The sequence below is a fragment of the Struthio camelus genome, chromosome 17, assembly GCF_040807025.1.
Source record: "Struthio camelus isolate bStrCam1 chromosome 17, bStrCam1.hap1, whole genome shotgun sequence".
NCBI lineage: Eukaryota > Metazoa > Chordata > Aves > Struthioniformes > Struthionidae > Struthio > Struthio camelus.
The window spans coordinates 19,883,009-19,895,899 of record NC_090958.1 but is presented as its reverse complement, the minus strand read 5'-3'; the positions used below and the strand labels follow the sequence as shown (position 1 = coordinate 19,895,899).

Sequence of the window (12,891 nt, the reverse complement as noted above, 5' to 3'; positions counted from 1 at the left end):
AGAGACTCTCTGCAGTGCTCAGGAGGCAAGTCTCCCATCTGCCAGAAGGAACAGCATGACAGCAAGCAGAGCTGCCAGGCAGCTCCAGACCGCTCTGCTTTTCTGAGGGAGATCCTACTGTCTCCTAGCTGGGTGTTTTGGGAAGTGGTTATGTGCTCTATGAGGAAAAACTATAAAGTTGAAAGAAAAGCCTGAGAGGGACAGGAGGGAGTTTTGGCACAGCAGCAAAGCATAAAATAGATACTTTTGCCTGCTGTCTTCAGAAATCTTCTGCTACAATCTGCTATGCCGTCTGTCAAGAGTGGAACTGCTGGGATGGCTTCATTTTATTTTGCTTCTTGAACTACGTCTGGCCACCAAGACCAATTTCAGTCCTTTGAGTGTTAAGAGGAAAGTTGTTTTGCAGTAGTACAGCAAAGTACTCCAGGCTCTTGACTTAATGACTGTACTTGGTAGAAAGGATTTGTAAAAATTGGTCACGTTCATATAAAATAAGATGAAGAGCAGCTGCTGCACTGGCTATGTCCTGACTGACCATGTAAGATTGCCAGGAGAAGGCTTCTAATGAGGGCCAGGGGCCTCACGCTGAGCGATTTCTTACATTTCCAAACAGGCCTTGTGCTTTGGGTGGTGTCAGGCGCTGGTTTTTGGGCAGTTCGACAACAAACGTTGTTTGGCAGCATAGCATCCTCCGTTCTAGAGCTCCCCCAACTAAAGTGCCTGCTGCTCTTGATGTGTCAGTGCAGGGACTTGGAAGCATTTTCCAAAACTTTTTTGTTTGTTTGTTTTTGGAAGACTCCCCTGCAAGCTGGTGGCCCTTCTGCTGAGCCTGGATAACGTGCTGAATTAGTGTGGCAGGCAGGTCTACAGCCCTGTTCTTTTGCTGACTGTAGCGTGTCAGCGTTATCAGTGATGGTCTCTGCTGTGTTGGGTGCAGGCAATGTTGCTGCAATCTACAGCTTGTGGCAAGCTGATTGGCTTTGCAGTGAAGTGCATGGACCAAAGGGATGTGATCAACACAAGGAGATTCAAAGCAGATATTGCCGGTGCCTCAACAGCATGGACTGCTGGTGAGATTCTGGACAGAGAGGCTAAAACTGGTCAGGACAGAAATGAACTTGGGCAGAAATGGATAGAAGCGCCATGGGGACAGATATTTTAAAGCAATACCCTTGCTTACTGTATCACTTGCAAACTCAGCCCAGGTGTGCTCCTTCCTCCACCCCCAGAGTTTTCTCTTTGCTACGCTTTTCTCCTTACTAGCGAACTAGGAAGTTGTGCAGAGGCCTCAGCAGGTTGGGGCCAGCTTAGGTAAGATGGATGCAAATCCTCAGTGTTTTGCTTTATCCTGGAATAGTTACACATGCAGGCAGAGCTCATTTTCAGCACAACTGTTTATTGATAATCTTTGCTTATCCACTGTATGAAATGTTACCAAACTGTAAGACAGTTACCAAGCCAGCCTGCTTCCTCAGATTCTGTTCCAAGTAGTCAATGTGTGTAGAAACCATGCATTTCAGATATTCTTTAACAAGACAGGTGTAAAAAATATTTCAGATGTATTTGAAATCTCTGCCTTATCTTGCAATCTGATCACTGAAAAATCTGTATAGAAACCTTACTGGAACCGGGCTGGGTTACCTCCCTGGCACAACGCTGGGAAGTGAAAGATCCCAAGACCCTTGCCAAGGCAGCTGCCTCTTGCTGTTATCTAGCCAATCGCAGCTGCTTTCCAACCAGAGGAGCAAGTACGGTGGTGAGCATCCATGACATGCTGTGCTTTAAGTGTAGCATGTTACAAACGAGATGGTAGCTCTGTACCCAAAACCCCCCAGACAAACCTTGAATGCTGGGACAGACTTAGAGAAAAGCTTGGTGGCTGCTAGGTGGGCAGGACTCCTAGAGGTAGGTGGAGGGCCGTATCTCTTGTGCTGCAGAATTAAACGCCCCCCTACCTTTGAAAACCCTCCCTTCGTTGTTAGGTATTTTGGAGCTGCCCCTCTCTGTATGCTCACTCTTGCTGTAAGAAAAGGAGGAGATCACGAAGCAGAGGGAAGTCTGACCTCCTCCCTTTAATGTCCTTTGTCTACTGAAAGACGAAAGCTGCACTCTGCATTTCCAAACAAGCTTCCCTTCCTCTGCAGGAGCTTCCCAGCCTTGAGTTGTGAAAATCCAAGGTTGCAGATAAAGCAAGGGGATTTAGGCAAACTGATAAAGCCTTTGGTCAGACTACAGAGCAGGGCTTGTTGTGCAGCCATCCCCTTGACAGGGTGTACGTCATGTGCCCTCCTGGGCTTGCTGCCTTGCTCTGGCTGCCAGCACTTCCAGCTGCATGGAAAGCATGGGAAACAGCGTTTTTGTGTTTTCTACAGCCAGTATGACAAAATGATTTATCAAGGCATAAAGGGCCAGGGGCTGACACGTGCTGGGGCCTTCTCAGCAGCCCTGTGGCACTACTCACATGCTAGAGAGAGAAAGCAGGAGCTTCTGGCCCTGTGTGCAAGAGCTCTCTGCTAGCAGAGCACTGCCCTACTCTTGCCCCAGTTTGCCCCCAGCCTGAACAGCCCCTGCCTTGAACGTGCTTTATGCAGAGAGTGGCAGCGAGCCTGCTGCAGCCCTTAGCAGCCCCGTCTGGCTGTCTGCAAGGTGACTGCAAACCCAGACAAAGGCAGGCTGAGTGCAGCTCTTCGCTGTTTGGCAAGTTTGCTGTTTTTTTGTGTGTGTGTGTGTGTGTGGTGTTCTTTTGATGATCACGAGAAATTTTACATTATTACATTCAAACATACACCCTTGGTTTTGTTAGTCTAATTCTGAACACTGCAAAACACAGTAGCAACATAACACGTACTAGAGTAGTACTGCATCTAACCACAGAGTGAAAATAATGCACTGTCATGTTGGAAAAGAATCCCTGAAGCAAATGATGGAAAGAAAGAGATGGGGAGTTAATACAAGTTGGAAGTTTCCATTTACAAGAACCCAAAGGAGGGAAGAACCCAACACTGTATGTGCTGTGAGAAAGCTTTCCAGTGAGGCAGGCTTCCAAGTGTGGAGCTGGACCTGCAGCGGGAGCTCAGTCAGCAAGGCCTGCCGGGCCGTTTGACTGCCCTCAATCCCACGACATCAAGGCAGTGCGCTCATCGTCCCGGAGCAAAGATAAAATCTAGGGCTTGGCGCTCAGCAGCTGCAACGTTGGGGTGCCACAGATCCACCATGAAGACCACACGAGGGCCCTCCTCCGGGGGACCTGGATGGGACACACAAGCTTGGTGAGACGTGAGCTTGCATGAACGCCTCGTTGAGATTTCTGTTTCTCTCCTGCCCTTCTTGCATCAGAGACCCATGCTTAACCTGAGCCTGCGTGGGGGACAATGTCTGCACCACACCTGAGGAAGCCAGGAGCAACGGGGAGCAGAGGCATTCGGTGAGGATGCTGCACGCCCCCAGGGCAGGTACGTGCGCGGAGTGACAGCACCAAGCTGAAGCAGCTCGAGGCAGTCACGTGTGACATAGAGCTGCTCTGTTCATGCATGCCAGACAATGAGGGCCACTTCTTTGGAAGCTCAAATCCTGGCACGTCTGCGCAGTGCGACCCCAGTAAACAGGCCCCCCCAGTGCTGCTTTTTGCAGTAAGTCAGGAAGGTTTCCCACCTCAGGGCAGCAGGCATGATGATGCTGGGCTTGCTGTTTAAAGATAGCTTTCATTCCAGCTCTGTCTCAGAGCAATGCACTGACTCCACTGTGCTATTCTAGCCTTCCCTATCCCCGCGGCTCCAAAATAAGCTGCGTTTCCCAAATCCAGGAGCAGAGTCTATGTGGGAGCAACAGCTTTTGTTCTCCCACTCTCTTCACGCGTTCCCCTGCGTAAAACAGCTCTGCTTGATGCTTTTATGCCATCAGCAACTAATGCCGGTTAATCCAGGAGAGCTGAAACAGTACAGCCTCTAGCTGCAAGGGAGAGAGACAACAAAACAGGCCAGCGTTCTTGCTTCTTCCCACCTGCAGTGCTGTGTTCACCCAGGGAAGCATAAATTCAGTCTACCTGAGGTCGCAGCCACCCACCAAAAGGTTTGAGATGGTCTAAGCTTGATGAAACTGGGGGGAGCCTAGTGGAAAAAGCCAAACCAGCTGCGATCCAACCCAGAGGGTGGGAGAGGTGTCGGGGGGACCAAAACTGCAGGCGGATGAGGTGGATAAGGGACTGTCTGTCCTAAGCAGCGGTGAGTACTCGGGGCGTGATAGGTGATGCAGAGCCTGCCTTTGCTGGGTCTGGATTCTGGGAGCTGGTGAAGCTTTTCTCCCTCCATTGGAGAAAAGAGCCTCTTCTCACACGCTGGTGCGCTGCGATGCAGCAGTGCCAGGCTGCGGCTGGTAGTGCTGCTGTGTGCAAGGGCGTGAGGATGCTGTGGCTGTCAGCAGTAGTAACTGAGCAGCCTTGCAAAGCTCTGGAGGAAGAAGGATGCCTTTTTGTGCTTCCTGTCATGGCATGGAGAGGGCCAGGAGGCCCCCATGCTGGACTGGCAAGGCTAAAATCAAATGCAGACTTAAGAAATGAGCCATAGAGCAGGCTGAGGAGAGGACCCCAGGAGGACAGCTGGGCAAAGGGGACTGGGCAAGAGCTGCTCATCTAAAGCAGCAGGGAGCACTAGTGATGTGTGGGGTCCTTGCAGTGCCAGGAACGGGGATACTGCCTTCCCCGTACTGTGGACACAGGAACGAGCCAAGGGCATCAGCAATCTAACCTGCAAGGGATCCAAATGTCTCTAGGCCCTGCAGACATCTTGGCAGGAAAAGAGGCTGTGCACAACTTGTGTTGCTTGCCTGCTCCTCCCAGGCCCCGCAGGAGCGGGCATCATGTGAGATGACCTGCCAGCTGAGAGCCAGGAGCTGCCATGCGCTTTGTTACTTACCTTCATGAAACGCAGTGTGCAGGAAGGAGTCATCAAAGAGCAGGCACCGGCCCTCAGCCCAGCACTGAGGCTCGCCCCCCACCACAAGCTCGCAGTTGCTGGGAGTCTTCAGACCTTCAGGTACAAAGAGGGAGAGGAGAGAGGCGGTTCAGACACTGCTGTGCTCCCAGGGCTGACGGGGGCTTGTGGGCTGGGAGCCCGTGGCCAACCCTTCAGCGAGCAGCCCCTTCCCCAGCCCTCCTGCACCTCTGGCACCCGAGCCTGTGCCAAGCCATGCCTAGCTGCTGAGTTCAGCAGCTGAAACCTGGCCCTATGGCAGTGCGGTGCAGGAGGCAGCTGCTCAGCCTGCTCACCCGGCTCAAGCTTTTGTCAGGAGACCTGTCTTGCAGTGCCTTGTCCTGAAACATGAAGGCAAGCTCCACACAAGCTCCACGCCGCTGCCGAAGGGCAAAGCGGAGACAAAAGGGGCTGTTTTCTTCTAGAGAGCAGGAACAGCAGATGCTGAGCCAAACTCAGTTCATGGCAAAGTCCAGGCTTCAAAAAATACAAAGCTGGCACTGCATTTGTAAGCTGTGCTCCAAAGCCTGGGCCATTCCCAGCCAAGCTGATGCACCTCAGCCCCTGCCTGCCCCTGCACAGCTCCCCTCCTGCCCTGCTGCTTCCCAGCTGCTGCAGGGCAGCCCTGTGCCGTAGCTGGCTGTACCCCAACACGCTGAGCATCACTGGCGTGCTTGTTTGTACCCGGAGTGGCTGCCAAGTCCCTGGAGCCCATGAAGCATGGGGCGTGTGTAGTAAGCCAGCTTCCTGATGCATTTTTCTGGCTTCAGGGCCAGAGGCAGAGACAGCCTGCGCTCTTATCTTTCTCCAGCATTGCTGCAATTATACTGTCCACTGCAAGGCTAGATTAGCAGGAAAATGCTGCACTGGGACTTGAGAAATGGGCTCAATTCCTGGCTCTGCCACAAACTCCCCGTTTGACCTTGCACCATTCACATCACCTGCCTTGTGACTTGGTCACCCACCTGAGACGCTGCAACGGCCGTGCCCCACTGTGCAGCTGCAAGGCCAGAAATTCATGAGGACTGCAGATGCCTCACAAGAGGAGAAGCTCTGTGAAGGCCCCATGAAGAAGGACAACCCCAGAAATAAAATGGGCCTTTTCCTAAAACATTAGCACAAGTCAGGCCAGTGTGGCAAGGGCCGATCCCACCACCCTGTGCATCAGGAACGTAACCCACTGCAGAGCTGAGGACCACTGGAGCTGCGCAGAGCCCGCCTGCCCTGTGGATGCTGCTATGGCTGAGAAAGAGGTCAGAGCTCACGTGACAATGCTGGAAACAGGAGCAGGAATGGATTTCAAAGTGATGCCAAAACCAAGCGAGCACAGCAGGGGCTCCCAGCTGCCCAGGAGAGCTGGGAGAGTTAAAGGCTGGTCTGGCTTTCTAATATATGCTTCAAAGTCTACAAAACCCAAGCCTATTTCCCTACGCAATGGCCTCAGCTGGAGGCACGCCAGCTGCAAGGAGTGAGCTGAGCAGCCCGGCAAGCCTTGGGAGGAGGCGGCTCACAGTGAGCAGCGTATCCTTCCAGAGCAGCGCTCCCCGGGGACGCGTTCCCGTCCCGCGGAGGGGCAGGGCTGCTGGCCGAGCCCGGCCCATGTGCTCAGCAAAGCACCCGGGGCAGTTGTGCTAGGGCTGGCGGCGGGGGCTTGGGTAAAGCTTAGAGAGGGATTCGGCTGTGCCGACGGCAGGCGCCCAGAGCAAAGTCAGTTCAGGCTTGTCAGAGGGAGCTAGCCCAAGAGGGTTAGCTGGGTTCTGGACGTGGGAGAGCCGAGACACCAGCGCCAGGGTGGGGATGTCGCTGAGTGCATGAGCAGCCCTTTGCCCAGGGCACACCAAAGTACTGTGTCTTGGCAGGACTGCCAGCGGCCACAGAGCAGATGGAGGGAGACTTGGGGGAACGGGAAGGCACAAGGGGATGACCCGTACCACAAGTGTCCCTGGGGTGCACGTGTTCCTGGTGGAGGACCATCCTCTCAGCTCTGCTGCTGGGGGAGGAGGTCTTTGTCTGGACCCTGCCTCAGTCGCTCTGTGTTCCCAGGAACGGTTCTCTGCCCTTTGCCACGTGAGTGAACCTCCCCAGCATCGCTCAGCACGGACCCTGCTGGCCTAACAGCGGCCCTGGGGGAGCTCAGGAGTCCCTGGAGGTGGGCTGCCCTCCTGGCACTAGGAAAGGTAGTGCCCAGATCACCAACAGCTCTCCAGGACGAGAGAGCTCCTTAGATTAGTTCGAAAGCCTGATTCTCACTAATAATTAAATGGCAAGTCACAGTCTGAGTGTGTTTACCCAAGAGGAGTTGGCTGAACAATTGTTCGGTGTTTGCCAGCAGGGCCCGTGCAGTTCCTCCCCCAGCGCGAGCAGCGTTACTTCCAGCGCTGCAGAATCCCGGCCATCTGTGCCGCGTGGGCACTTCCATCCCGGGCGCTCCCGCGGGGCGAAGGAGCGGCGCGGCGCCCGCCAGCCCACCGTGGCAAGCGCTCAGCTCGCCGCGGGTGAGCACCAGGTCCGCTGGAGGGGATATCCCGGGAGTGATCCGGCTCCCCCTCTCTTTACCGTGTTACTCGCGCAAAAGCAGCATCTCGCCGCCTGAGAGGCAGCGCTGCTCTTTGCTCACAGCTTCCCGTGGCAGTCTGGTGCGCTGTGGCAATAACTGTGTCACTAACAGAGCGCCTCAAAGGCCAGGTAAGGGGGAGCTGCTGGATGGGCACGCGCTGGGAGGCAGCTCGGTTGCTGCAGCAGCATCCCAGGCTGACTCCCGTCCTGGCACGGTGAGATGGGGGAAGCTGCAGAGCGGGGGTCACTCAGAGACCCCTGCAGCAAAACCAGCCCGGTCTCACACCTGCGGCGGCTCTCGCCTCCAGGTCTGCGCCAGGAAGGGGTGCAACGTGCCGCTTGCTGAGCCAGCGACCCTGGCCGTGCAGGGGTGGCTGGAGCCCCTGCCTCGCCTAGGGAGGCTGCTGGCTCCAGGGGGTGATCTGCCCAAAACTCCCTTGAGCCAAAGCAGGAGCAGACACCTGAGCTGGCCCCAGAGAGGTAATTAATGGCTGAAGTTGGGGAGCTCTAAGTGCAATAGGCCATGCTCCGGGCTCCCACCGCCTTGGGAGTTCGGAGCAGAGCTCTGAACCGCCTGCCACAAGGGTGCCCAGCAAGGAACAACCCTGCAGCTCTCAGCTGCCGGGCACTTACCTAGGTGGCAGCGGATACGGATGTTGGTGGGTCCGTAGTGCTCCGCAATGACGGTGCCAGGGCTCAGCATGGAGATGCAAGCGTTCCCAAAGACATTGTTGCCAATGCAGGTGCGAAGGCTCCCGAGCAAACGGTACGTCCGTGGGCATTTCCTGCAGTTCCTGGGCACGCACATGCCCTGGTTCACCAGGTAAAAGGTAAACCACTCCCCGCTGGGCGTGCTGTTCATTTTCCATCCTTGCGGGAGGCTGCAGTTTGAGAAAGCCTTGTACAGGGTCTCAAACTCGCACAGGATAGTCTGGAAGTTGCGCTCCAGTAGCTCCACATCATGTTTTTGAGCGTCCCGGGAGAAATAGGGCATGGTTGGTAAGTCCGGTAAGAAGAAGACTTCTGGCTTCTGGATGGAGGGCCGGCTGTTCAGGTAGCGGCCCTGCTCGCGGATGCCCTTGTGGATCCTGCCCATGCCGGACCAGGAGTAGCGCTTGGCGTACTCCTGCAGGTTGTGGTAGAGCTTCTGGTTAAGGCCGTCGTTGTGTGTGCAGCGCACGCACTCGGGCGAGTGGCAGTACACGTACCCGTTCTGCAAGCCGTTGGCGTCGGCGCCCTGCATGAGCGCGTTCACAGTGACGTAGGCGCGGGGCTGCTCCCGCCCCACGTGGTAGCAGTACCAAACAAAGAGGACCAGGAGGCAGGCGACGGCGGTGAGGGCAGTGGTGTCGCAATCCCGGAAAGACTGGATGCCCGTGGCGATAAAATCCCGGAGTCCGTCCAGGGACCAGCTCCAGTCCATCAGCCACTCCCCAGACATGTTGGTGCAGCGGTTGTTGGGTGCGCGCAGGAGGGCCCGGCGATCAGTCCTCGTGGCGCTCAGAGGCACCCACACCATGCAGCTTGGCCGGGGCGCGGAGGGAAAGGTCTGCCATGGGGGAGCGGAGCGGCGGCTGTCCCCTGCCTGCCGGGGAGCGCTGCATCGGGGAGAGGCAAGCCGGCAGCGTCCGCGCCTACGTGCTTGGGGGGCCGGTGGCCAGGCTGCCGGGGGTCGTCCCTGCTGGGAAGGTCCCTGCGGACGCGCCGGGGTGGCTCATGCTGACACGTGGCGCCGCAGGGAGGCTCTGGGGAAACAAATGCAGAGGCGTTAGGGAGGCAGGTTTCCCCTTCGGGCTCTGCAGGGGCTCAGCGCGTGGCCCGGGGTGAGCGGCCCCCTTCCAGGTGCGGACAGGGAGCCCTGCTCCACCCCGGCCTCCCCAGCGCCCCCACGCTGAGCAGAGCCTCCAGCCCCCCGAGCCGGCGTCTTCCACAACCACCCCAACATCCCCAAGTACCAACTATCCGAGGAAGGAAGCGGGCAGAGCCAGCCCCCGCCCCGGGGCGACTATCTCCTCTCTTGCTCCTTCGCCTCCCTCTCTTCCCCCGCTATCACACCTCCCGTCTGGCTGATAACGCAGCCGGCCGGGCCGCAAAGCTCGCGATAGGCTCTTAACAGCCCTATCTCGCAGCACATCGCTTTATCCTCTTGATCTAAATGCCCTGAAATGACTCTTTCCAGAGACCGGGAGCTTTCCGCCAGCAGCAGACGGCATCTCGCAGGCGGCTCCCGAGCCCAGGACCCGTCTGGGGTTGCTCCCGCCCAGCTCGGAGCATGGCCGGCTGCCCCTTCCCGAGAGCCGGAGGGCGGCGGGAGGGGACCCCGGCCGCCCGGGCTCGCACCTTCCCCGGCGGCAGCCAGTCCCGCCAGGCTTCAGCCCGATACGACGAGAAAACAGGGACAAGCGGAGCGGCAGCAGCGGGACCGAAGCGAGCGGGCGAGGGGGTCTGCGCCGCCGCGCGCACCCAGCCTCCCTGCTCCCCGCGGAGGCAGGCGGCGACGGACCCAGCGCTCCTGGGCCCGCGCCGGCGGCAGGTCTGGGCGCCGGGCTGGCTCGCTGGCTGAAGTTTCCCAGGCTCAGCTGAGGTCTGGGCTTCGCTCCGAGCTCAGGAGGAAGGCTCGCACCAGTTCGTGGGGCCCAGGCGCTGAACAGCTCGCCAAAAACCAGAGCCTGCCCTCTCCGCCTGGGCCGGGAGGCCGAAGGCGCCACGGAGCAGCCCTTCCCCAGCAGGCAGCAGCCCGAGCGGCGCCGGGGAGCCGGGTCCGCCTCGCCGTGCACCGTTCGGGATGTCCGTCCAGGGAATCCTGCCTCTAGCGCCTCGCGCCGACAGCGCTGCCGCCCGGGCAGCCTCCCGCTCGAAGCTCTCCGGGAAGCGAAGGCGGCGCTCGGCCTCCTCCCGAGCACGAACGACGCTCGCCGGCCCTGAGCGGCGGGCAAGGCAACGGGGCAGAAACGCGGGCGAAACGCGCAACAGCGGAGAAAGCTGCCCCGGGCGGCAGCGCGCCACCCGGCCCGGAGGGGAGCCCCGCGGGAGCAGCTGCGCGGCGGGGAGCATCCGCGGCTCAGCGGGGCAACAGGCCCAAGCTCTTACCCAGCTAATCTGTAATGTTACTGTGCCCAAACTGCACCTGCTGGAGCCCGGGGCAGGGGCTGCCTGGGGGCCGCGATGGAAAGCTGGAGGCTGGCAGGAGCCGCCGGGCAAAAGCCTCCATCTAGGAGGAGAGAAAGAAAAGGACGATACAGGTAAGGGGGAGGGAGGCAGATGCCGAGGGAGCTGCTCTGTCATCTGCATGTGCGCCGACTTAAAAGAAGTAGGATGGGTTTATTAGACAGGGAAGATATCCAAACCCTTCCATGCCCTCCCCGCCAAGATCCTGCAGCTCGTTAATAAATGAGTGTTTACCTATTGATTGCAACGGCGACGCTTCAGCTGCCCGCGCTCTGGCCGAGACCTGCCCTGGCCGCAGCGCTCGGCCCGGCTCTCGCGCGGTTTCACACCAAGCAAAGCAGGAGGTTGGGGGGGCAGGGGGGGACGTCTGCCCAGCCGACCTCCCTCCATCCCGCTTCCTCGTAGCGCACGGCGTGCATCCCGGGAAGCCACCCGGCACGTCGTAGCCATCTGCAAGTGAGAAGGTAACTTTTCTCCCTTCCGGCTGCCTGGCATCCCGCTCCGACTCCCGCAGCCCAGCCCCGCTGCCCGAGCGAGCCGCGGCGCGCCGGCCCGGCCCCGGGTGTTTTCCGAGGCGGGCACGGTCCCCGGGGCCGTCGGCGATGCTCCTCCGCCGCGCCAGGACGTGCCCCGGGAGCCCCGGCCTCCGCTCTCGGCCGAGGCGCCGTCTCCAACGGGAGCGGGTCTCTCGCGCCACGATGGCCGGGAGGGTGCTGCTCCGGCACGCTGCGGCGCTCCCCTCCCAGGGCCGACGGACGAGGGCAGCACCGCCGTCTCCCCGGCCCCGCGCCCGGCGCTCAGCACCGGCCCAGCCCCGCTCCTGCTGCTGTCACCTTGGGTGGGGAAGCTCTCGGGGAGCCCATCGCCCGGCGGTGCACCGGGGGGTGCACCCGGAGCCGCCTGAGGACGCCGTTAGGCATTTGGGGTGCCGAGCCCCGGGTTTCGCCGGCGACCCTGCAGGCAGAGCCTCGCGCGGGCGTCCGGCCCGGCAGCTCGCTCCTCGGCTGGCGCAGGCAGCTCACCGCCGCCTTCGGGGAGGCCGGTGCCTCCCGCCGGCCGGGGGGCGAGCGCGAGGCGCGCGCTGCCCTGACATCCCAGAAAAGGATCGTCCGCTAGTAATAAACAGCGGCGTCAGTCCCAAAACAGTGGAAATCAATTCCGGATCGCACTGAAGTTATGCAGGATGGGGAGCCGAGCGCGCCGTGCCTGGCAGCAGCGACGTTACATAATGAAGCCAGGAAGGCTTCGATGCAGCAGAAAGTTAAAATCCTGACGGCTCAGCAGAGGCACGAGCCGCGCTCGCAGGAGGCAGGTTTCGCTCAGCCCAGCCGGGCGCCCCGCGCCGCTCGCCCCGCGCCGCCGAGGACGCTTGGCGGGGCCGTCCTTGGCTCGGCCCTCGCGGCATCGCCTCCCGGGGCGGCGCGAGGAGCCTCCTCCGGAGAAGCCAGCGCTGGGGTGAGGCAGGCTGCTACTACGGCGCTGGAGCGCGGCCAGGCAGCGAGGGGGCTCCTGCTCGGCCCTCTCCCGCGGCCCGCCCGGCCGGGGGTGTCGCCTGCCGGGCCAGCAGCACCCGGCGGGGCAGCAGGGCTGGGCGTAGTGCTGCCAGCCGGCGCGGCAGCGTCACTTGGGGGGTGGTGACACCCAGCGCAGCGGTGTCACCCAGCCTGGCGGTGTCACCTGCCACAGCAGCACTACCCAGTGTGATGGTGTCACCCAGCCTGGTGGTGTCACCTGCCACAGCAGCACTACCCAGTGTGATGGTGTCACCCAGCCTGGTGGTGTCACCTGCCCACAGCAGCGCTGCCCAGTGTGATGGTGTCACCCAGCCTGGCGGTGTCACCTGCCCACAGCAGCGCTGCCCAGCGCGGCGGTGTCACCCAGCGCGGCGGTGTCCCCTGGCACGTGGTGTCGCCCGCTGCGATGGTGTCACCGGCGGCGGCGGTGGCGCCGGCCGATGCTGAGCCCCGCCTGGCCCCGGCCGGGGCAGAGCCCAGCTCCGCTGCGCTGCGCTCCGCCGCCGGCCCCCCCCGCCGCGGCCGTGCGCGGGGCCGCGGGTCCGGCCGCCCCCTCCCTACCCGCCGCCGCCGCCCCGGTACCGACCTGCGCCCGGGCCGCGCCGCCGCCGCTCCGCGCCCGCTCGCCGCCGCCGCCGCGGACCACAACTCCCAGCAGCCCGAGCAGGAGGGGCCGCCGCGCCGCC

The 12,891-nt window shown here is 60.3% G+C and overlaps 1 protein-coding gene across 2 annotated transcripts; it reads right to left on the bottom strand.

The window, feature by feature from the left end:
• Nucleotides 1-1,376: 1,376 nt before the first annotated feature.
• Nucleotides 1,377-12,891, bottom strand: ASPHD2 (aspartate beta-hydroxylase domain containing 2). Of its 2 annotated transcripts, none has more exons than XM_068911247.1 (4): nt 12,792-12,891; nt 8,157-9,268; nt 4,911-5,024; nt 1,377-3,247 (listed from the first exon to the last, which is right to left on the bottom strand). In XM_068911247.1, the coding sequence occupies exons 2-4, from the start codon at nt 9,040-9,042 to the stop codon at nt 3,138-3,140; spliced, it is 1,110 nt and encodes a 369-aa protein (XP_068767348.1). In that variant the 5' UTR covers nt 9,043-9,268; nt 12,792-12,891; the 3' UTR covers nt 1,377-3,137. The 2 variants fall into 2 exon arrangements, with proteins under 2 accessions (XP_068767348.1, XP_068767349.1); XM_068911248.1 differs by lacking the exon at nt 12,792-12,891 and adding an exon at nt 10,614-10,734.

Bases quoted from the DNA above. Each gene is read 5' to 3' on its own strand.
- ASPHD2 (XM_068911247.1), bottom strand. From the start codon at position 9,042: ATGGTGTGGGTGCCTCTGAGCGCCACGAGGACTGATCGCCGGGCCCTC. The intron at 5,025-8,156 runs GTAAGTGCCCGG...TTGTACCTGAAG, and splicing joins CCGTATCCGCTGCCACCTAG to GTCTGAAGACTCCCAGCAAC. The intron at 3,248-4,910 runs GTAAGTAACAAA...TGTCCCATCCAG, and splicing joins GCACACTGCGTTTCATGAAG to GTCCCCCGGAGGAGGGCCCT.